At 34.3% G+C, this 26,082-nt stretch overlaps 1 protein-coding gene across 2 annotated transcripts in view; it reads left to right on the top strand.

Annotated features, from left to right (window-relative positions):
* Positions 1-15,712, top strand: part of LOC145293958 (folliculin-like) — a 39,809-nt gene extending 24,097 nt beyond the window's left edge. For both annotated transcript variants that reach the window (XM_080140830.1, XM_080140829.1), the window contains exons 7-10: positions 829-942; positions 3,530-3,755; positions 8,612-8,714; positions 15,347-15,712. In XM_080140830.1, the coding sequence (XP_079996956.1) occupies positions 829-942; positions 3,530-3,755; positions 8,612-8,714; positions 15,347-15,542 (639 nt within the window). In that variant the 3' untranslated portion in view covers positions 15,543-15,712. The remainder of the gene's footprint in view (positions 1-828; positions 943-3,529; positions 3,756-8,611; positions 8,715-15,346) is intronic.
* The last annotated feature ends 10,370 nt before the right edge of the window (positions 15,713-26,082 follow it).

Below are 26,082 nucleotides of genomic sequence, written 5' to 3'. Positions count from 1 at the left end.
GACTACTTGCGACTTTGATATTCCCATGAAATTTCCTACTTTGTATATAAGCTAAACGCTCTGTTGTTAATGAACGGTAAAATTTCTGAAATTTTCTTTCTTGAAAAAAAATCTCAAACTCTGATTTTAGGAAAAGTATGAACCCATAATTTGTCCCCAACAAGAAGAGCAGGGACAAAATGTGTTCAATCAATCAGTAATGTTTTGGCATTGAAAGATTGATATGTCATACAAAAAAACTTTCTCGTTAATGATTAAGTTACTGTTTTTTTTTTTTTTGTTTTATGTGTTTAAAAATTTTTTTTTGTCGGCCAGATATGTAACATTTTCCTTCCTTGAGATTTCAGGGGATTGAACACTGATGATGGGGTCTTTTTTAGGCTGATAACTGACAGTTAATTAAGGTAGAGGGTTAAATTATAATGCTTTTCTGGTCAGCAATTTCCCAGGTGATAATACAGGAGACTGAACTTTTAGTTAGCTTTTTGAGAGGTTTCTCCATCAACACTCGCCAAATGTTGACATATTGTTGTCGATTGTCATGTTATGCATGGATGTGCATCATTTTAGGTAATTCTAGCATGGATCTGTCACACTTATGCTAATGTTACGGTTTTAATTTTTATTATTTTGTCTTTGTATTTGTCATCAGTGAAAAGTTTACTTTGATTTGAAGGGATTCTTTGTCTACCTTTTTTGTTATTATGAAGCTGAATCGTCTTTCATTATTTTCCTTACATCAAGTGGCTTCATGTGTTGCCTTGAGCGACTTCCATTAAAAAAAGAAATGGTCAAACATAAAAACTGTGTGTCTTGTTTTTTCTTTAGGTCCTTGGTTACCTCAACTTCCATACAGTTGCACACCACACGATTATTGGTAACCAATTGATAGTGAAAGGAGCACAAAAACAGTTAGTTAAATCCATGTTGGACGTATTAAAGGTAAGTAATGTTTCTTTTGTTTACATTAAACTTGGAAATGACTATGGGATAGTTAGCTTGGAAGCAGCTCCACGGTATTGTGTTCTACAGATGAGCATTCTAGGAAAAGAGTTCTGCTCATGGAATTCTCGTTTAGTTTTATGCACAGATTGAGAGTAAGAGAAATTTTTTATGCAAGATCAATGAAATATACAACTTAAGTCAAATCAAAGTTAAACATCTTTCTGAGAATGATGCTTGGCCAACCTCGTTGTGCAAGAATTCAGAGATATTCGTTTGAAATAGCTGAGTGGTCTTGGTTACAGTAGTCAAGTAATACAGTCTAGTAAATCAGCTTGATGAACGGTTGTTTGTAGTTATAGCTAGTAATATGCTTTCATCATATATTTTAAAGTCTCCTCCAGGTTGATATACCTGTTCAAATTTATGGCTTAAACCAGCAAATGATATTCTTGTGAGGAGGAACCCGGGTGTATTTATATTCATTACGTCAAGAACAATGGCAGCTCCATGATTAACAGTTGGATCTGCAAAATGAAATCTGATGAAACAAGCACATTAGGTCAGTAGAAAGCGCAACATTTTTCTAACATAGAGGATGAATCAGTTATGCTTGTATGGTTATATGGATAAATGGTACTTGTACAGTTTAGTCAAGACATTAAAAAATGAAAATATCGAAAAAAGTTTATATTTAACGTATCCGTTATAAAACGAAGTTCTCTGAAAAAAAATTTCACTTAATTTCATCAAGTAATTTTTTTTTTTTTTTTTACAGCGAAAAAACAATTTGTTATGATACCGAGCAAAAGGTTTGATTTTTAGGAAGAAAAGCTAGAATTAAAGATGGGAAGGGAGTGTCGGCACTTTACATTGAGTTATCTCCCCGTGGCATGCTGTTCAGCTTCACCAAATTTCACAATGGCTGACTTCAACGCGTTCTCATAAGAACGTGTTTTTCCGCTGTAAAAAAAAAACTACTCGATCAAATTAAATGAAATTTTTTTTCGGAGATCTTCAGTCCAAAATGGATATGTATAATATAACCTTTTTTCGATATTTTCATTTTTTAATGTCTTGACTAAACCGTACAAGTGCCAGATAAACTGTTGCAAAAGCATAGATTTCTAAAATCACAACAAGGTTGGCCGGTCCAAAGAAAACTTGGAAGCAATTGTAACCAGACAATATAGGATGGAATTTGTCAGCAGTTGATCTGTTGAACTGTATCAAAGATGAGTAGTGATTTTTAAACGATTACAGCACAATGAAAAATTCATAATTAAATGGATCCGTAATGTGAAATCTGACCAAACCCAACACATTAGGTTAGTGGATTTATTGAAAGCACTACACAAAGATATGGAGAAAATATATTTGGATGGTGAAACTATTGAGGTTGTCTATAAGTTTGTTCCCTTGGAGGACTGGATGGAGAATTATAAGTGGATTGAGTAAGTTCATGGAACTTCTGCCATTATTAACAAGAGCATTAACATTGTCCACTAAGGGAAGAGTGTATGAAAGTGAAACCTGGCCAGAAAGATTTGAGGACATACATTTCATGGAGAGAAAATGATATTAGAAGGATCTGATGGGTAAAGACAGACTTAGATCTGATAACGTCAGAGAAAAATTAAATCTGGACAGTATAGGGAGATGTGTGCAGAACAGGAGACTTTGGTAATATAGTCACATTGAATACATAGATTGAGAGTTCTTGCATTAGTAAATATAGTTGAAGTAGCAGGTTTTGTTCACAGGGGAAGGTCAAAGAAAATATGGGAGGAAGTGATAAGGACTGATTTTTTTAGAAAAAGAAGGATAACTAAAGACCTAGCCAGAGATTAGTTAGTTTGGAAATTAATTTCTAAAAGCCATCCAATGCATATAACTATATAAAATGGATGTAAAACCAAATATGATAACGATGATGATATCATAGAGGTTATCTCTTCCTCTTGGCAACGGTGCAAAAAAAATAAATTTCCAACCTGTTTGCTAAGCTCTGGCCCATCATGTCATTGCAGAGTTGCATCCCTATGCTTGTTTTAGGAATACTTTCACGGAATATGCTCTGCTGAACTTACACTGCACTTTTATCTCCTCAATGAAAATACCCCCAATCCACCTGACCTGCAGCAAAATCCCACTCCTTCACTGAAGAGATCCTAAGATGATGAAAGATTATTGACTCTGATAACTTCTTTCCTTGAATGCTTGCCTTTGGAATTTCTTTATTGCTCCCTGTTTCCTCAACCATACCGACATGCAAAATTTAAATGTAAAGTGAACAAACATCTTGCTATACAACTCCTCACCCAGGTTATCCTCTATCAGTCTGACTTCTACCACAGTAACCTCTTATACTCTAATGACATTTTATCTTGTTGGAGTAAATAAAAAGTAAAATAAAAAAAAAATTAATCAAAATAAAATGTGCATAAGTTGAAGGGGAAAAATAATAAAATATCCTGTTTTTTTTCTTTTTCTTTTTATCGCATCTTTTTTGCTGACGTACACATGTAGCTATGTTGTTTTTGTTCACATTTTTATTTACATTTTTTTAAATGATTTTACTTTTTAGGGTCTACTTCCTAAGGGTTGCTGCAAGACTATTTCATACAGCGATAAATATGAAGATTCCTGGCGTTGCAACTTTCTTGGTCTTCCACTTGAGGTCGCTCTACCTTATCATATCCTCGGTTCTGAACAATTTCTACTGATGGAAATCATAACACCAAAGGACAAACGAGATGACCTCAACATGTATGAATTCAAAATTAGCAGCCAGGTTACTCTTCCCGATAAAGGTATCTTAGTCTTTTTTCTAAAACAATGTCACCTGTAAGTACAGGGTGTTTTTTAGAGGCAGCAAACTTTAAATTGACTACTCTTCTTTCTTTAATTAGAGATTTGATAACTATTGGTTATTTTAAGTTCAGCTTGGTTTGGCAATTCATCATGAAGAAACTGAAATGCAAGCAACATTTTCAAATCATGCAAATTTATTTTTAAACATTTGATAAACTAATAATTTCATGAAATGAACCTATCAACCGTGCACCTTGTTCATACAATTTAACCCCATTAGATTATTATCTTTGGTGATATGTAAAGTCCGATATCTATGCTAATAGACCAGACACAATAAACCACATGGAAGACAATGATCAACATGTTATTGCCAAAATACAACCTAATTTAATGCGTAGAGTTTGTGAAAATAGAACCTCTAGACTACCCCATATATGTGCGAGCCATGGGGATTATTTGCCAGAAATTGTATTTAAATTATAAATGTTAAAAATTAATCTTTGGAATAAACCACATATTTGTAGAATAAGAATATTTTTCTGTGATTTGTTTTAATTTAAAGTTTGCTGCTATTAAAAAAAAAACACCCTATATTATAAAGAAGGATGATTGATATTCCAACTTTTATCAGTTTGGTTACCACATGTTGGAGAAGTATCATTCTTTTAGCTTGCATAAACAATTCTTCATATCAGAAGATAAAAGGTAAATATTTTAACATTTAATTTATTAACAGTTTGTCTGAGACAAACATTCAAAGGAAGTTAGAAAGACATGTCGTACATAAAGATTAAACAACGAAATAACTCCAAATTTAGTTTTAAACAAAGAATACAATCAGATCTTGAAATTTGATATTTTCTGTACACCCTGACGGTGTGTGCATTTGGATTCTTAATCCGGCAGGGGGATGTGATGCGTCTAGTGTGTTAGGTATAAATTAGTGTTAAGTTCATGCTTGCGTGCCTTCTCGCTTCCAGCTAACACCGCTGGTTAACCTCGTGGTGAAAAGGGAGCAGCTATGCATGTCTTCCCTGCCAGTACATAGCCTCTCCATCATCAAGACTCCTACAGTGCCTCCACGTTGACCACACACAGTAACTGGGTGCCTTGCGGCCCCAAGCCAAACTTGTAGGAGATCTCGGAGTAGTAAGGAACTCCAGAGGTAGTGCGTTATGGCCCACCGATGTGTGGACATGTCCTGGCACACCACCAACCCCTACCCCACTGTCTTGTGGGTGTCATTGGTTGGGAACCTCATCCAGAAAGAAAAGGCGTAGTAGCAGACACGATAGAGCAACTGTTTATCTCACTGAGATTACTTTTGGCCAGAAGCTGCGGCCTCCTCTGCTGCCAGTCGTCGTGGGGTCGCTCCATTGGACATGAGCATTGGAGGTTCAGAAGGTGTCTATCTGATATGCAACAGATACTGCACCTAAACTGTGCCAAGTTTGGAGCCAAGGTGGAAAGTCCTGTGGTGATGGAGTGAGACTATGCCAACACCAAGGGATAAAGCACTGAGGCCCCGATTAGTCATCGTTAAGACTGACGGACTGCATGATGATGATGATGATGATGATGATGATTACACCCTGACAAATATACTGAAGACAGTCATGTTGGCCTATTTCGAGATGATGATGATGATGATGGATTGGCTCTAATAGGGATGCTAACAAAATTCAGAGTGAAAACGTAAAAAAAAAAAATTATATATGAAAAAGGAAAGAATTAGGCCTAAGAGTTGAACGATTAGTAAACCTACTAAATATGTTTTTACTTATCTATCTATATATATATCTATAAAAGTGAATGTGTCTGTCTGTGTACATTTCCCTACGCAATAACTCTGTCAATTTTTAGTCTACAGACTCGAAATTTGATATACAGGGTAATGAGATTTGGGAAAATCTATGTGATCGGTTTTCGGCCAGAAAATTGGCTGTTAAGGGGTCAAAGTTCAACAATTTGATTTTTGAGAACTCTACCAAACTCCTCCGACAATTTTGGGTCTAAACACTTGAAATTTTAGATATAGGTTCCTTGGACATGGATCTAACTTAATAACTTGATTTGAGCCCAAAACAATAAATTTTAAGGGGTCATAATAGGGGTCAAAGTTTTAAAAAATTTGACCTCTGCGGTCTCTACCAAATTACTCAGACAATTTCTAGTCTAAACATTTGAAATTTTACATAAAGGGTATTCAGAGATAGGGCAAGCTTTTTCATCGGTTTGGGTCGAAAATTTTTAGTTACCAATATATAAATGTATGCATGTATGTATGTTTGCATGTCTGCCTAAAACTTTCGACAAAGGCGACAGATTTTACCAAGATCATTATAGTTTTAAAGTTCGAACTTTCATACGACAAATATCGAAAAAAATGGTTAAAAACATTAATACCTTCACCTTTAACTAGTCACTTTTCTACAGAGGTGGGGGTCGCTTTTTTCGCCGATATTTTTTAAAGTTATCCTCCCCTTTCGATTGTCTAGCCTAAATGTTAACATAAGTCACTTCAGGTTTTGCGGTGGTCGTAACCGCAAAGACGTCAGGTTTTTTTCCCCATTCTTTTCCTCCTTTGCAGTACGGGTTCGAGCCAGCCTTTCTACTACCACTTTTAAAAAAATTTTTTTTTTTTTTGCTCAACATACACAGCCAAACACCCGGGCAACGCCAGGCTGAAATGCTAGTATATATATATATATATATATATATATATATATATATATATATATATATGAAATTGGTATATTTAGGCAGCATTTTTTGCATTCAAGCACATATTATTAAATGCAACGGAGACACTTTACTTTATGATTCTTTTTTTTTAATTTTTCGATTTTCCATATAATCTTTTTTTTTTCTCAAAATCAAAAATATTAATAAAGGTTTCATAATTGTTGCTGTCACGAGCGCTTTCTATTCATCCACGAATCATCTTCAGGTGTTGAAGTAATCACGAGTGCTTTCGATTCGTGGATGAAGATCGAAAGCGCTCGTGACAGCAGCAATTATGAAACCTTTATTAATATTTTTGAGTTTGAAAAAAAGAAAAGATTATATGAAAAATCGAACAATTAAAAAAAAAGAATCATAAAACAAAATGTCTCTGTTGCATTTAATAATATATATATATATATATATATATATATAAGTGAACGTGTCTCTGTGTGTGTGTGTCTGTGTACATTTTCAAGTCTGTAAATTTTCAATCTACAGACTTGAAATGTGATGTACAGGGTACTGAGATTTGGGAAAATATTTGTAATCTGTTTTCGGCCAGGAATTTGGCTGCTAAGGGGTTAAATTTCAACGATTTGACCTTTGAGAACTCTACTAAACTCCTGGGTCTAAACACTTGAAATTTTAGATATAGGTTCCTTGGACATGGATCTAACTTAATAACTTGATTTGAGCCCAAAAACAGTAAATGTTAAGGGGTCATAATAGGGGTCAAAGTTAAAAAAATTAACCTTTTTTTTTTTTTTTTGCTCAACATACACCTCCAAACACCCGGGCAACGCCGGGCTGAAATGCTAGTCTATCTATAAAAGTGAAAATGTCTGTGTATATTTCCCTACCAAATAACTCTGTCAATTTTCAGGCTACAGACTCGAGATTTGACATAAGGAGTATTGAGATTTGGGAAAATCTTTTTAATCGGTTTTCGACCAGAAATTTAGCTGTTAAGGGGTCAAAGTGCAACGATTTGACCATTGAAAACTCTACCAAACTCCACTGCCAATTTTGGGTCTAAACACTTAAAAGTTTAAATGTAGGTTATTTGGACATGGATCAAACTTTATAATTTGATTTGAGCCCAAAACAATAAATGTTAAGGGGTCAGAATTGGGGTCAAAGTTTTAAAAAATTTACATTTGCAATCTCTATGAAATGACTCAGACAATTTTTGGTCTAAACATTTGAAATCTTACATAAAGTGTATTCACATGTAGGGCATGTTATGAACAGTACATAAGGCCCAAGCAAAGCCGAGCTGAAGTGCTAGTTTACACAAGAAAATAAAACAATATTTATTCATAAAACTTACTAAATAATTATAGCGATTGTTATCCCATGGCGTGAAAAGAAAATTTATCTCCATTATTTTTTACTTTGATACCAACTGATTAGTTTTTTGTTTTTTTTATAGAAATCTTATAGGCGTCAGTTGCAGATAATTATATGATCGCATACATTAGCCTCATCAACCAAATATTGATTTTATATTAAGATGGATGCTAGAAAGCTGATTTGGATTGACATTCTGTTTGAGATGATATAAACACCATTCCACTGGTACATGTCCAGTTGATCAGGTTTTCTTGTTAAACGGATGAATCCAATAGATCACAAAATATAGCTGCAGTAGAACAGTTTTATATGCAGTCGACAATAGTGAAGTGGATAGTGATACAGACTGATTACCTGCTTCTGCTAGGCTCGAATTCATGTGATTATTTAACTTATGGATGTTGGCAACTTTTGTGAAGAAATAAAAGGATGAAAACGATTCCATAAAGATCAACATTATAAATGATTTATTTAGCATTTTACAACTAAGAGAATTACTATGAAAATGAAAAAGTTTGCTAAGCCAATGTCAGTAATCATCTTAACTCAATTTTCCTGTTTTGCTTTCGTCTGGTCAAATTTGTGTCAGGTTACTAATGCATCCCAGTCTCTTTGAGCAAAGGAGATAACTCTAGGGTAGAAAAGTTATTTACCGTTAAACCTTACTTCCTAAATAGACTTTCTCACAGTCTATTTTACTGTGACTGGAAAAGTTAATGTTTAATTTATTTTGGTATTATTTTCATTTATTCATTTTTAAAAATATTTTCAGCTCCTAAAGTGTTAACCCAGATGGAACTTGCCTTACGGAATACAAATTTGAACCATGAAGTAATTGACCAATGTTTGATTTGTTTAAAAGAGGAATGGATGAAGTAAGTAAAAACAAGAACGCATTTTCTTTTTATATATATTTAAGTTAATACGTTTTTTATCCACGAGAAAATCAAGTTTAACGTTTTTTATAAAAATGTAATAAGATTAAACCATGTTTAATATTGAATGTCGAATATGTATTTGGTCAGATGATTTTTAGGTTCTTTTTTATAGCAGCGAAATTCGAAAATCCAAATATTGAATTTTAAGTAAAACTAATAATATCTACTTCATTATAATATCACAGTAATGAAAATATCCAAAAATTACGAAAAACGATAAGGTAGAAAATTAATTATTAAACAAAATAGTTTTCAAAGATATTTGGAAATTTGTTTACATAAATGAATCGTGCACATAGTAGCAAGGGAGGTAATTAATTTCTGAAAACTTGAGAAATGAGTTATTTCCCTTGTGTTTACGTTATCAGCAAACATGATAAAATCGTTTTTTTCATTGAATCCTGAAAATACTTGTTTTATGTAATAACGCAGTAATATTTACCTAATTGCGACATGACAATTAAGTAGATACCATTGCTTTTAGTCTAAATTTACATAAAAAGTAAGAAGTTGTCATTGTTTTTTAATGAAACTCAATTTTTCGACTGTCTGATTGGCTATTATAAGAAAGAAGATTGGCTGTTGGATTTTGTTATTATAAGAAAGAAGAACCAATTTTTATGCTCCCTTTTATGATATATTAGTAGGACTACCCAGTGTTATCTGGGCACATCACAAACGAAATAGAAGTTAAAAATTGTTAGTAACATCTTTATATCTCTACCTATCTCTCTATCTTTCTCTCCTTCCTCATTTTCTAAATTCCTCTCCTCCACCCATCTTTTTTCTTCCTCCATCCAATTTCTCTCTCTTGCTTTAACAAATTTAAAATAATAATATAGGTTATTCACCCCTCCTTTTCTGTAATACATAACATTGCTAATAGCTTGAAAAGCCCCCACCCCTCCTTATTGACGAAACCTGACCCAGCTGATCCCCAAAGAATTGATTTTTTAAAATGTTTAGATATTATTTATCCAGGGCAACACTGATCAAAAATATATCAACTTTGTGGGTATTTGTTTTGTAGTTGTTGTCTGGGGCATCGATAATAAAATAGAAGAGTTAAACTTCTGTACCTTTCTCTATCACTCCTCTCTATCTTACTCTATCCCCATTTTCTTTTTTACCTCCCTCTCTCTTTCCAGTTAAAAAGGATTTTCCTTCCTCCAACAGATGAAAAAACAGATATTACACTTTGAACTATTTGAAGAAAAATATTTTTAAAGTTAAATTTTAAACAAGTTAAGCAGAAGACCATAAAAAATGTGGGGAGTACGAGTCTCTATCATTCTTGGTCAAAAATGATTAAAAAAATGACTGTCCTACTCATAACTAGAATCATCTTAGTCACCACAATGTCACATTTACACTATGGATTGTCCTACTTAAGATATCCCCAAATTGATTGGAAATTTTAACTATACTTTGATCCTAACCCAAAGACCAAGAAAGTGTATTTTAAATTTCAAACCAAAGATCAATAAAAAAAACTGTTCTAAATGCCCCCTCCCAATTTTGTTCTTGATTATCATCCTTCTATTGGCATGGACACTTAATTTAGAAGAGTTACATAAAACCAGGAAGATAAGTCAATCTGTCATTTAACCAATATCATAATTTCTTGTACCAATGAAGAATCAAAAATATATGATAAAACTGATTTATATTTTTGGTAATTTTCCATAATTTTTGCTATATTTTTTAATTATTTTTTGCCTGATAGATTAGTATCAGAGTTTTCATGTTAGTTTATTTAGAACTGTCATAAAGGCTACTGCAAAGAAGGTGGGCTCCCTCTACTGTGCTAGAAAGCTACTTACGCCTGAAAGTATCCTGGTCCTCTATAAGGCCACCATTGCTCATGTATGGAGTAATGTTGTCACATTTGGGCTGGTGTGTCTGCTATTAATCTCTTGCTCCTGGACAGGATTCAAAAGAGAGTTGCCAACTCGATATGTCCTGAAGTATCATCTAAGCTTCAGCCTCTGTCCCATCGATGAAATGTTGCATCCCTCTGCCTGTTCTACAAGTATTTTAATGGTGAATGCTCGGACAAACTACAAACACTTGTACCCCGTCGACGTAAATACCCCCGACAAACCCGACAAGCAGCTAATTCCCATCCCTACACAGTAGTGATCCCTAGATGTAAGAAAACCTTCTATTCCAATAGTTTCTTCCCCAGAACTGCTAGACTTGGGAACTCCCTTCCTGGATTCTGCTTTCCCAACTATACAGACATGCAGAAGTTCAAGTGTAATGTGAACAGACATCTTGCTGCACATATCCCTTCATAATCTAATATCCATGCAACTTATGTCCCTGATAGTAGCCCCCTACTTCAAAGTGGCACTGTGCCTTGTTTGGAGTGAAAATTGAATACAAAAAAAAGAAAAAAAAAAATATAAGCCCTGAATCTTCACATGCATTTTAAAATTAAGTGGATTACCAAAATTAATCTACTTGAAAGCTATGTATGAGGTGCCTTCAGTAAGTTTCCAGAATTTTTTTTGTACAATCATTTAAAATTGTTGTAGACTTTTGAAAATTCAGTATGTTATTGCTATAGATCTTATAACTATAGCTTCTCTATATCCCATTCCCTATCTCAGTTGGTTACATTTCCGACACATTTCCCAGACCAGCAAGATCAACATGCCTCACTTCTAGATCTCTTTCTGACAACGGTTCCCGATGACTGTACAACAAAGGCCCACAGCCCACTTGGGAATGCTGATCATGCTGTGATAATGGTAGAAATCAGCCTAAATTCTCGCCCTAAAACTGAAGACCCACTACTCAAAACAACGAGGTATTACAAAAAGGCTGATTCGGAAGCCATCAGGGAACTAATCAGAGATGCCCCATGGCAAAATATCTTTACTCTTCCAGCAGAACAGTGTGCAAATGAGACCACTGAATGGTTCAAGACTGCAATTGAAGCACATGTTCCCACACGGAAATTCTATAGCAAGCCCCACTCTCCCCAATGGTTTACTTCTGCTTGTGCAGCTGCCATTTGTCAAAGGCAGCATGCGTTCCGTAGATTCAACCGACATAAGTCCAGCTCCAATAAACAGAAGTTTATAGAAGCTAGAAATAATTGTAAAAGAGTGATAGAGACAGCTAAGACAGATTACTCTGAAACCACCAGAAAACGCATCGAAGCACAGAAATTAGGAACCTGGGATTTTTGGAAAATCTACAACAGCATAGTAAATAATGGACAGTCAACTATTCCCCCACTATCAAACAATCATGAGGTTGCTTGCACGGCAACTGACAAGGCTAATCTGCTTGCCAGTCAGTTTGCCTCTAACTCCACACTGAACTCGGTACACCACTCCCTCCCTGATTTTCCTCTGCGAACAGACGCCACACTAGACGATTTGAAAATCACCCCTTCTCAGGTACATGCTATTATAAAAAACCTAGACACCTCAAAAGCATGCGGACCAGATCTCATCCCGGCTGTGCTATTAACAAAATGCTCTGCCGAGGTTGCTCCAGTTCTCTCCAAACTTTACAATAAATGCCTTAACGAATCTTGCTATCCCGACTGCTGGAAAACCGCCTCTGTGGTACCAGTCTTCAAGAATTCTGATGAACTGACCCACTAAATTATCGCCTCATTAGCCTCCTCCCGCTTTTTGCCAAAATATTTGAGTCCTTAGTTAATCAAGCCCTAGTCCAGCACCTGCTAAACTCCTGACTGACAAACAATATGGATTCAGGCAAGCCCGTTCAACAGTAGATATCTTAACTGTAGTTTCTGAACGTATATACTGTTCATTGGACAAAATAGGGGAGGGTAGAGCGGTAGCCCTTGATATATCTAAGGCTTTTGACAGGGTATGGCACGATGGTCTTCTAAGGAAAATTAGATCATATGGAATCACTGGAAGAATTCATAATGTAATTAAATCCTTCTTAAGTAATAGAAAAATCGAAGTTGTCCTCGACGGTCGTACATCTAAACAATATGACATAAATGCGGGAGTACCTCAGGGGTCTATCATTGGGCCTCTATTATTCCTGATATTCATAAATGACCTCCCTGATAATATTGTTTCGGAGATGGGTATATTTGCCGATGACACCACTCTCTATAACAGATATGAGGGGAAAACAAATAATCACATATCCAAGGAAATGGCAGAAACACTAGAGGATGACCTCCAATCTGTAGTGGAATGGTGACAAAAATGGATGGTCACATTCAATGCTGCTAAGACTAAGCTTGTTTCCTTCAATAACTACAAGAAACCTTCTCTACCACTAATAGCAATGGCCAAGAACACATTGCCTGAAAGTACTTCTTTTAAACTCCTCGGCCTAACGTTTACAGGGAATATGAACTGGAATAGATACTTTGAGAGCATTGCCAAGGCTGCTGCAAGGAAGGTTGGCTCCTTCTACCGTGCTAGAAAACTACTTACGCCTGACAGTATCCTATACCTCTATAAGGCCACCATTCGCCCATGTATGGAGTACTGTTGTCACATCTAGGCTGGTGCATCTGCTGCTTGTCTCTCGCTCCTGGACAGGGTTCAAAAGAGAGTTGCCAACCTGATAGGTCCTGAACTGTCATCTAGGCTTCAGCCTCTGTCCCATCGACGAGATGTTGCATCCCTCTGCCTGTTCTACAGATACTTTAATGGTGAATGCTCTGACGAACTGCAAACACTTGTACCTCCCCGACGTAACTACCCCCGACAAACCCGCCAAGCTACTAAGTCTCATCCCTTTACAGTAGAGATCCCTAGGTGCAAGAAAGCCTTTTGCTCCAATAGTTTCTTCCCCAGAACTGCAGGTCTTTGGAACTCCCTTCCGGGATTCTGCTTTCCCAACTGCACTGATATGCAGACGTTCAAGTGTAATGTTAACAAACATCTTTCTACTCATCTCCCTTCATAATGACCTCATTAATTAAGTCCCTGATAGTAGCCCCCTGCTTCAAAGTGGCACTGTGCCTTGTTTGGGGTGAAAATTGAATAAAAAAAAAAAAAACTAATTTTTATGATTTCAGATTCAAATGAATAGCTACAGCGGGAATTGGAATACACTCTACTAAAGTCTGATTGTCACAGCTGGTGAATTTCAAAAATGCAATCTGGACATGAGGACACTTTAGGAGAATGATATGCAATAAAATTCTGTTTTAAACTTTGAAAAATGCCGCAGGAACTTATGGAATGCTTCAGACTGCTTTTGGACCATCTTGGATAAATCTAGCATCAGTTTTTGAGTGGCATAAGAGATTCAAGGAAGGCAGGGATTTGTGAGAGATGATAAGAGGTGTGGGAGAAGTAAAGAAGTCAGAATACCAGAGTTGATTCGTCAAATAAAGAATTTCATGGATAAAGATCGTCTTGTGTCTATAGACAATAAGTGCACTGTTTGATGTCAGTGTAGAACTGTACACACAATTATTTGCAAAGAACTGAAGATGTGGAAAATTTGCACAAAGTTTGTCCCAAGATTACTCCATCCTTGTCACAGACTATTTGACCAAGATGGGTATCAAGACACTTCCTCACCCTTCCAATAGTCCAGACCTTGCTCCCTGTGACTTTTGGTTATTCCCTAAGCTTAAGGAAAACCTTAGAGGCTGTTGTTATGAGACAATTGAGGTGGTGAAAGAAGCTGTGACAAGGGTCATTGACACGCTCACACAAGAGGACTTCCATACAGTCTTCCAGTAGTTGCTGGATTTGTACAAGCGCATTGCAATTGATTCAGAGTTGATTATTTCAAAAGGGACTGGAGTTTCATGTGTGTACTATCAATAAAAGTACCATTCAAAAAAAAAGTCTAGAAACTTAATGAAGACACCTGATAGATGAACAACAATTTTGCTACCAATTTGTTTTCCCCAAAAATTAAAAAAAAAAACAGTACATTTTACAGATCTGTTTCATTCACAGAGAACAATTAATATTTGTATGTCAACATTGAATATTTCCTTCTGGGAACTCAGAAAAAGCAGAAAATTCTCAAATATATATATAAGCAATTTGATATAAACTTTGTAAATTAGAAATTACAACAATTTATTATTTGACAAGGAATACAATAACTTAAAATGTTTCCCTATTCCATTGAGTTTCAAAGAATGGTTCTTATCCGCAGAGGAAAGTAGTTAGGAAAATGATATTCATAGATAGGCTATAAATTTTGCTGATCAACACATAATGTTTAAAATTTTGTATTCCTTATCTAATTTCCAGAGTTTATATTGAGTTTCTTCTATCAATGCTCTATCTTAAATATTGAGCTTTTTCGTCTGGTTAGCATTGTCATATAAATATTAATATTTATACTTGCTTTAAGTTTACAGAATTATTCAATTTGTAAACTTGAAATTTAAAAAAAGAAAATTTTTTAATCATATACATATATATATATATATTAGGTATATAAGATTTACTGATGTGTTCAAACATTTTTCTTTTCTTTTCTTTAAACACCGAATTTCATTGTAAAAAAAACACTTTATTTATAAATATTTTTTGAAATTATATATTTATTACTATAACTTTTTATTTATTATTCTATTTTTCCAGCAAAGTGAAGGTGTTGTTTAAATTTACAAAAGCTGGTGGTTGCCGTTCCGATGATGACACAAAAAAGCTGCTGCAGGTTGTAGGAGCCAAAGATGAAGATAAACAATTGCTTAAATTCTGGATGACTGGTCTGAGTGTTCAATATCGCAATCACATCTTATCGACCTCCATGACGCATACTATGGCTGCATCCTAAACTGTGCTTAAAGAAAGACAATGTTTGCTTTTTACACAGCATTCGCATGAAACGAAAAGGAGCTTGCAAAGTTCCAAATCTCTCACAAAGCATGTTTACATATATCTTTGGAAATTACAAGATTCTTATTTTGGCAAGAATAAAAAAATAAAAGAAACATTTTATTTTGATAGATATTTCAATTTGTTTTTACAAAAACAATTTGGTACTTGTAAGAATGGATATACAAAGGATTTTGTTAGTTACATAGTCCGTCCTGAGTATCGATGGAGAATCGCAAGTTGGTTTTGGAAATGGACGCAAGTATTTTACAATTTGAAAGTCGTGTAAAAAATGTAAAACAGATAAGTTATTTTTCTGAGCTCCAATATATGGTCTCCATTCTGTAAAACATTCACAGCAAAACTCGTCTGGCTACAACCATTGTAAATAATCTTTTTTTCTTGCTCTGTGTACCTAAAACTAAGCATAACCTCATTGAGCAAAAGTTTTTTTGTTTTTTTTCAAAATCTGTGTAACACAATACCATGGTGCTGCTTTCCAGCTGACTACAATATAGTCATCTTTAAGTTCAATGTTAACAAATTCTTAAGCCTTCTTAAATAATCAAATTTTGCCCATTTCAACAATTGTTATCAATTCTCAGTGTTATCTCACTATCCACCTGGCAAACTCGTTTAATCCTTATTCTTGAGTGGCAATGGTGCTTTAGTACATAAAAAAAAGAAAGAAAGAAAAATGGCAGGCAGTACTAGACATTTTCTGAACAGGGTTAAAAGCAATTTTAGCCCCTTAAAAATAGTATGGTTAAAAAAAATTTCTTTCAAAAAAAGAAGGTTGGCTTCCAAATTGTAAACTGCTTCGGCCATTGTTTTAAATATTTGTTGCTGCGTGAGTTATTCATCTAATGAGTTTTGTCTATAAAATACCCATTACGACATGCATCTTCAGCAATTTCTAACAACTATGTCCAGTTTCTAACTTGCTTTTGTGGTTTAGGTATTAACCCAGTTGAACTACTATTATTGCTAAAAAGGGGTGAAAGCAGGTTACCTTGCTCTTGAAAAGCTTTGGATAGGGAAGGGCTCATCACACTGAGAAGACAACTCATCTAAGAGAAGGAAGACTGATCTGAAACATCTGCTGCCTTATGACTGTACCGGCTCTAAGGAGAAATCTGGTGTTAAAGACAATTCAAGATTTTGTGCAGTAACAATCTGGTGACTTCTGCAATAATACTGAAATCTTGTGTATTGGTGCTTGATTTTTTTTCAGTGGGTTACTCCAACGATGTGAAGAAGGGATTGGGGGGGGGGATAAATAATCAATTGTCAACTATTCTACATTTTCCTGAATGGATTGTTAATTATTCTGCACTTTCAATTAATAATTTTCAGAGTTAAATTCAACATACATACTGCTCTAATTTTGACACATTGCTGTCAAAACTCACTACTCCAAAATCTGAATCAACTTAGTCTCTGAAAATCAAGCTTTTTATTCCAACCGATAGCATCTCATTTGAATATGAGGTAATGAGAAATCTTACTTTACGAGATCACCTGCACATAAATAAAAGCAGTACTTTTCTTTATTCTTTTTGTTTGCTAGTGGACACTACTGGCTGAACAAAATTTAGGTTTGTACTAATTTTTAAAGCATTTAATCACATGTGGCATCCTGCATTATCTGGTTTAGGTATTTAGAGTGTTGTGAGTATCCCAGACATTAGGATGGGAAACCTCAAGTTACATCTCACACCTACTCTCCATGCAATGTAATCTGAAGGATTAACATCGATCAAGTTCCCTGCAGTTATATCACTGCTTATGCGATCAAGCAGGTCTTTCTAGGTTTACCATATTCCTTAATACCTAAGATATCTAAACGTGATATGGAGTTGATGCAAGAGATCTTCCATTTTGCAGCTGCATATCCACTCAAGTAGGGCATAGTCATTATGCCGAAACCATTGCAGACTATAATTAATTATCTGGGCTTTGCACTCTTCAGAATGCAACATCATAGTTTTCCAAGACTGAAGAATTCGACTAAAACAACGTATATACTCTGCTACTGTTAAAAAGGACCTTTAGTTTCCTGATGCTGATGGCGTTTGGATCTCAGTGAAGAGGATCTTTATTACTTGGATGATCAAATTGACCATCATGCTCAGTTGAGCTGCTTGTGAGAAGAATATGTTACTGACATCATCACATTCGATTTGTCATTGTCTATATATAGCCGGACAGGTTCTGAACATTCTGCTGATAAGAAAAGAACTTTTTTTGTTTTTGTTTTTTTTATGTATGTTTTTCTTATTCGTTCTAGAAGTAGATTCTGATGCTACCAAATCAGGCTTTCTGAAGATACTGGTTTCCTGATGTTATTATTTTTTTTCTTTCCTTTCTCTTTACAAAACTCAATCATGGTCAGCAAAGCCAAAAAAAAAAAATTTCTTTCCAAAACAACCTAAACTAATCATTACGAATATGTATTTGAAGATGTAAAGAACTTAAAGCATAATTTTTTTTCTCCAAATTACCAGATTCAGCATTAAATAACCCGGAAAAAATTGATATGCTGTAAAACAACCAAGCTGTAAGTAAGCAATTTCATCCAGTCTCATTTTGTCATGAATGGTGGTTGTTGTCCTGGTTTCAGTGAAAAAAATATCTTACTAATGTATATTGTGTATATAATGAGATTTATTTTATAACAATAAAAAAAATTTTTTTTTAATTTTAAAATTATTTATTTTCTGAACAGCGAATCAAAGGTTGTTTGAGTGAAAAACCAGACCTCTATAACTAATTTGAAGTTGAGAAAACTTAGAAATTAGATTATTGGAATAAAATATGAGTTTGCATAAATTTGTCTCTTTTTTCTTTTTTTTTTAAATTATAGATGTACTGGCAGTCTACCCGGCGTTGCCTGGTTGTAAAATACACTTAAATATGATATTTTAATTCATGCAGATTTTTCATTATTATAGAGCCAATTCACTATTGATTATTATATTGTATTCAATGTATAGTAGTGATTTCAAGTTTTAAAAAAAAATGACTTAGGTACCATCAGCTAGAACTGAAACCATAACATATTTTCAATTTTAACCCCTTAGCAACTACTGTTGATTTTATATGCCAGGCCTTTCATGTGTGGTAATAAATTTCTCAAATGCATTTGTAATGTTAGGCTGTTTAAGGTGTTAACTTTGGTCAAAATCGCCTGTTTCTTCTTTCATGAGATTATTATTACCAATTATTGATACTTATAGAAAGCATTGTAATTAAAACTTAACTAAGAACACTGCCAGGCACATAAAGTACCTTCATGTGAAATTTCATAAAAATCGGCTCAGTTATTTTCCAGTGTATAGGCAACAAACTCACACAGACACACACACAAACAAAGTTCCTTTTATATAATAGTAGATAGATAGATATCTGTTCCATCACACAAAAGTTAACAAAAAATGAAATAAAATTTTTTTTTAAGTGCTGGACGAATCTGTTTTCTCAATTTCAATAAATTGAGAAAGCAAGAAGTCAGAAAACCCCACCTTCAATCTATTTTTTTTCTGCTTTCTATGCTGATATATATATATATATGACATAATTGCGTTGACACACCAGGTCTCGTCAGATCACTGAAGTTGAGCAACGTTGAGCCTGGTTAGTACCAGATAGGTGACCATTTGGGAATTCTAACGCTGTATGTGCTCTTTGCTTTTCTCGGCATTTGTTTCCAGTCATCCTGTACATACATTTCACTTGTCACTGGTATTTAACAATGTCGACTCAGGAGAGGTGTGGTTGGAGATTGCACACCTCCTGCCACAAAGATTTTATGTGCAGGCACCCTTACATAGGTATCCATAGTCTGTCAAAGACTGAAGAAACCTGTTATATATATATATATATATATATATATATATATATATATATATATATATATATATATATATATATATATATATATAATATGATTATTACTAGAATTATTTTTAATACCTACAGACACTAGTGTTTCATTCTTTCAAGGATTCATCAATGAAGAGAGTTAAGAGTACAGCCGGTCGGGAAATTCGAGCCCAACCACAAAGCCATCTCTGACTCCATTAGTAAAGAACAAACCGCATGGCCAACGTTAACCACGAGAAATACAATTGAAATTAACATTTTTATATGAATGTCTGGATGACTAGAGTGATCTTATGATTATGACATCATGATCTGTGCATGTGAGCTTAATTGAATGTTATTTATTTATTATTTTTATTTTACTTATAAAACAGTAATAATTACTGTTTTGTAAGTAAAATAATATTTGTTTGTCCAAAAATATGGGTGATTTTCTAAGAAAAAAGATCATGGTGAAAATGCTAATTAACCGTATTATCATTTTAAAAAAATCAACAAGAAATCTACATATATATATATATATATATATATATATTATTTTTTCATTTTTTAAAACTTTCACTGATTCAGACATTATTTTATATAAATGTTAGCACAGACACTGAAGGATAAATTTAAAGTTTTTTTCATAATTTTTAACTGAGGATGTCCTTTTATCCTCCGTATCTCTTTCTAACAGAAAAGACATGAATCTATCTCCACTCTATCTTTATTCTCATGGCAAGTGTTTGACTGAGATTCTATCTATGCATTCGCAACAAACTCTCGTCTAGCCAGAACTAACTATCTGCCTAAAACTGAATGAAAATTTCATAAGCAAAGGTTCTTTTCTTGAACTACCTGTCAGGGGAACATAATATTGCAGTGCCTCTTTCCCAGCTGACTGTTTTCATGGCTGTTTTCAAGTCTAATGTCAACAATGCAATAACTGTTGATGAGATTAAAAATAAAAATCGATGAAATCAATTGATTGAAAATAAACTTTTTTGTTTTTAACAATATGTACCAATATTGCCCTAAATCACTAACAAACAAATTTACTGAAAGCGCCTGTGGTAAAAAGTCATTTTTTAGAAATTTCAACAAGGACAGATATTTTAAGGGTGCACTTATTCAATCTGCATAATTTATCATCGTTATTTCTTTTTTTTTTTTTTTTTTTTTTTTTTTGTCCTCTGACAAAAGGAAATTGACCCTTGTCCGTTCGTCTGTCTGCACTTTTCTCAATAACTATGCCTTGGAATTTAAAAACTTTTTCACAAACATATTACATGATATGAGTAAAAAATTTCCGGGAAAACTCTGGTTGCCCCCTAGGGTTAAAATGACTAAAATTGACACTTTAGTGCTTATTAAAAAAAATTGATGCCTTGGATTTTTATAAAACTTTCCGAAAAGTTGTAACTAACTGATTTCTATATAAATTTGTTTGTCTATATTTCGCAATAACTCTTGAGTATGCCCCAGGAGCTCTTTTAGGGTTAATAAAACATTTTTAGGACTATTTTACCATATTTGTCTAAAATTTTCTGTGTATATCGATTTAGCAGTTCTGCATGGTGCTGAACTCAAATTTAAATATGTTACGGCCTTGGGGACTTTTGTGGCTAAATAGTGGGGGGGGGGGGTGCAATGATGGACTTAGTCATTTCTTTTTTGGCATGGTGCAGAACTCAAATTTACATATGTTAAGGCCTAAGACTGCACTATTTGTTCATTTTCACCAGGATTTGACGTTCCCTGAGGACTTTTGAGGCTAAATGGAGGTGGGGGGGGGGACCATGCTGAACTAAGTTATTTTTTTTATGCCTCATTCACTGTGCATTGACAGGGGATCATGCATGCTTCACATGTTTTTACATGGGGGTCACCACTTATTAAGGCCTGAGGACCACCCGAGGATAGGAGTTAATGAGTGTATGGTAGTCATCTGGCCAACAGCAAAGTAATCATTAGTAGTGGGAATTTGGTATACTTTTATGATTTAAGGCAGGGATGTACACACTTTTTTCAGCATAGGATCTAATTATAGCATAACCAAGACTAAATGACTAAAAATGGGGGGGGGGGGTAAAAAGTTTGAGAAAAATGAGAGAACTTTTTCCTGATTAAATAAAAATTGAAATTAAAGAATTTTTAATTTTTAATGATTGCATGATTTTAAAAATGTAATCCATTTTATTACATAAAAAATGCCGTTGTGAGAACTTTTTCTTTATGGATAAAAAAAATTTAATTTCCATAAATTCTTTTCAATACATCTTCATCATTTATTAAATAAAAAATATGTTTACTAAAAAGAATGAGAATAATCAAAACTGAAACTATTTACTTATAATAATGTAACCGCTCTTTCTAATTAGCGGAGGGTGGGGGGAGGTTGATAATAATTTTCCGATATGGTCTGACATACGTAGGTAAAGTGTCATTGTGAGGAGAGAGTATAGGTTGGTGCTAATGATTCTTATTTTATTTTATTTTTTTTCAATGTCGATTTAAGGGGACAGCACTGCATGAACTTGTTTACATTGGACTTGAAGACCATATTGTAGTCACCTGAAAAGCAGGTCAGCAGAACAGAGTTCCACAGACGAGCAGTTCTAGGAAAGAAGCTTTGTTTATGGAATCCATGTTTAGATTTAGGCACAGATAGAGAGTGGGGGAAATTGTTGAGAGTGGTTGTAGCTAAAGGAGAGACTTTTGCGAAAGTTTGGCAAGGGAAGACCATAGATTGCGGCTCAGAGGAGCAGTTTCCATGAAAATAATGCTTCAACATTTGTTTTACATACTGACATGTGTTGAACAAGTTTCAGAAATTGACATTGAAACTAACATCTCTAAACAGAAAAAAAAATTTAAGCAGCATTCATTTTAGGTGGGTTGAACCGGCTTCCTTTAAAGGAGGAAGTGTCATGGGAATATGAAATTTATAAGCCGTCCCCAGTCGCTTGTATGTCCCTGTTAGGGAAGATGATGACGTTAGGTTTTTGCAGTTCTTGCAAATAGGTGTCGACATCTTTCATACAGTGAATGGTATTCCCAAATGGTCACTCTTCTGGTACTGATCATGCTCAACATTGCTTAACTTTGGTGAAATAAAAAGAACCAGTGTATCAATGTAATTGTGCCGTATATTATTTCTAGACAGATCTTTGTTTATCCAAACCTATCACTCCCTATCATGTGTTCCTCTGACAACTGATCTTGCTACCTCAACCACTTTACATCTAGTAACCAAAGAACTCTCACACATTCTTTCAATGTGACCATATCAATGAAGTCTTCTGCTCTGAACATATATCACAATACTGTCAAGATTTAATCTTACACTGAGATCATCAGATTTAAACCTGTTGCAATATTTTTTAAATAATGTTAGGGTATAATTAAAGAAAATTAGAAGGTTTTATTTGTAGACACTGGCGATAATTGACCAATCTAATGGAGCCACTTTCTGCTAACAAGCAATCAAAAACCAAACTCATTCAATAAAACATACTTTAAAACGTATTTTAGAATTCCCACACATAATTTTTCGTGTCCACACGAAAAGGAATCTTGCTCTTTGTCTGCAAACTGTTACAGCTCAGGACTTATACAGATTAGCTATCCACTGGAAACTATTTTTCATCTCAGGATTTATGCAGATTAGCTACTCATCAGAAACTTTTCTAAAATTAAACATGGCTTTCAATTAAAAAAAACAAACAACTGTTTTCAAGACTTACATTGCATATCTATTGTATCATTCTTATATCATTTCTCTTCATTGAAGGCATGTCCTCAACCCTCACTGCCCAGATTTTTACTTTCATACATTAACATGCACACACACACACACACACACACACATACTCGATAGACTCTTCTCTCTTGTAAGCAGCGGTAATGGTAGAAGTTCCTTGAACACACTCCATCTTCTAACTCTTGCAATCACACGAGCACTAGTGTCTCCCTGTGCTCTGTTGACATCACCAAGGTAACAAAACTTTTGAACAGCGTCAACATCCAAATGTACTTCGTTCACATCTGAGTTTTCATTCATTTCCATTGTCTTATATGGCTGACACCGAAGCATGTTATTCTTTCTGAACCTATTTTATGTTTACACATAAGTACCATAACCAAAGGAGTTGTACCAGACTCCCATTTCTCAGACCGAGCACAAGAACTTTCCAATATTACAGTTAATGATCATCACTTTTACTTTCAGTAGCATTCCTTCAAGTCTCCAATCTATGCCCCCCCCTTACCAAACTTTCACAAAAAAAAAACACTCATCTAGCTGAAACCACTATCAATAATTGTTACAGTAAAAGTAAGAAAAACATTAAATAAGTAAAAATGAGATTAGGATAGACCAAGATTCGAACCTTGTAAGCAAGGTTCAGAAATAGATTCAGAAATGGAATTTAGCATTGTTCAGTTCACATAAAATAGTTTAGATATGTTGTAGCAAAAGGAATTTTGATTGTTCAATTCTTTTTATGAAAAATAAATTAAAATAAGGTCATCTAGAAAATAACGAACAATAGCAAATTAAAAACATATTGAAAAATAAATTAGGTCGAGAAATAGGTTAGTAAGAATTCTTTGTCTGCAGAAATGGTTTGGGAACATGTGTGAACCATGCATATTCAGGCCACGTGGGTCGATCACGTTTTTGGACACATGTATGACGTCATGGCAGAAATGAATTCTCAATATAGGAGAGAGTCAAAGATGAGTTAGACAGAGAGAGATGGAGTCCAGAGTCGAGTCCAGATTGAATCTCCTTTTAGAAGCGAAGGGGAAAGTTTTAAATATGTAGAAACAACTTTGAATCCTGGATGTGATCATCATTTCGACAGGTCAAATGGAATAAAAGAACATCTCATACTTTTGTAACTGCCGTCTTCGTGTCGTCTTTCTACCAAATTGAAGATAATGTGAAATCATTTATATGAACATTGTTCTCACTCATTTTTATAATGAACTTTGTGTATAACTCATCTAAGTAATGTGTCCCTCTCCATCTAAGTAATGACTGTCCCCTCCGGTGTTAAAGAACTGATCAATTTCTCTCCACTCTAATATATGTTAAAAGAAGGAACATCCACAGAACTGTAAAAGATATAAATGTCTTCTCTCTTCTCCTCCCCCCTGTATAAATGTATCTTCCCCTCATCAATATGAATGTCACCATCCATCTCTCTCTCTCTAATATGGTCTCTTATGCAAGATAATTTCTCTAACTCTCAGCCTAAACCTAAACGTCGATTCCATGAACAAAGCTTCTTTCTCAGAACTGCACACTTGTGGAACTTTCTTCAGTTTGCCTGCTTTCCAGCTGACTACAACATGGTCGTCATCAAGTCCAACGTAAATAAGTTCTTGATAAGCCGTCCCCTTAAGTAATTCAATTTATCAAATTTCCACTACTAGCGATTACTATGATATTGTCCAATTGACTACTACACACTCATTAACCTTTATCCTTTAGTGGCCTCTGGGCCTTAATAAGTGGTGACTCCTTTGTAAAAAAAAAAAAACACATCTCTTCTAGACAATTCATACAAAACTCCCGGACAATATTTCTAAGGCACAAATGAAAGGCAACAGACTTCATACAGAAACCTGAATTTAGGAATGGAAATATCATTTCAGACATTTGTGATAGGTTAATCGAGCCATTTATAGAGATTTTTTTTTATTGGAAGTAGGAGGGGGCAAGTCAATACTTATCGAGGCCCAAAGGCCACTTAAAAATACGGGTTAATTGGTATCAGGTGATCAGTGAGACAACGCCGTCATGATCTGTAATGGTAGAACTGATAGAGTATGATTATTTAAGAGGATCTTAACAGGGATCTATATCTGTCAGTTGGCAGATATAGATCCTTGTTGCTTAAAACAAAAATTTTATTTTTAATCAATTTAATTGTATTTAATCCTTTTATTTTTATCAGTAATAAATAATAATAAAAAAAGTGGTCATTGTCAGAAGTTTTAATACTGCCACCAAAATGTTTAATGACAATTATTTTTTCTTTTCGATATTCACCAGTGAAAAAGAGGGAAAGAAAATCTCAATTTTTTTCCTTTTAACTTTTTTTCTCTTTTTTCTTTAATTGCCTTTGGTTGACAGAAGGGAAAAGAAGTTTTAATTTTCATATTTCCATAAAAAAAAATAAATAAATAAAAAATCAAAAGCCAAGTTTCATATGGACAATATCTTTGGATGTGAAAAAACGGCATACTTCATTTAACAAAAATTTTAATTACTAATATGTTATTTTTATTCAGTGAATGGAAGTAATTTTACTTATTTTTATTCTAATAGCTGTTCATCTATTCTTCATCAGAATACATCTGAAGGAAGAACCAGGGCTAATTGCTTGCCAATCTTGTTATATGGCAAATCCTCAACGATTTCAAGTCTCTTGCATCGAACTAACTCTCTACTTGTAATTCCAAAAAGAAAACTAACAGAAGTCCGAAGTAATTTGCATGGACCCGTGGCAAAGTGAATAAAATACTTAGTAAAATTCAGTTGTAAATTACACTCTTCTAAAGGTTGAAGATTTAATCCTCGATCCAGATGACACTCAAAATACAATTGTGAATTATTTACA

This window comes from Euprymna scolopes, chromosome 15 (assembly GCF_053919585.1).
Source record: "Euprymna scolopes isolate OS-2025 chromosome 15, ASM5391958v1, whole genome shotgun sequence".
NCBI lineage: Eukaryota > Metazoa > Mollusca > Cephalopoda > Sepiida > Sepiolidae > Euprymna > Euprymna scolopes.
This window is presented reverse-complemented; position numbering and strand designations above follow the sequence as displayed.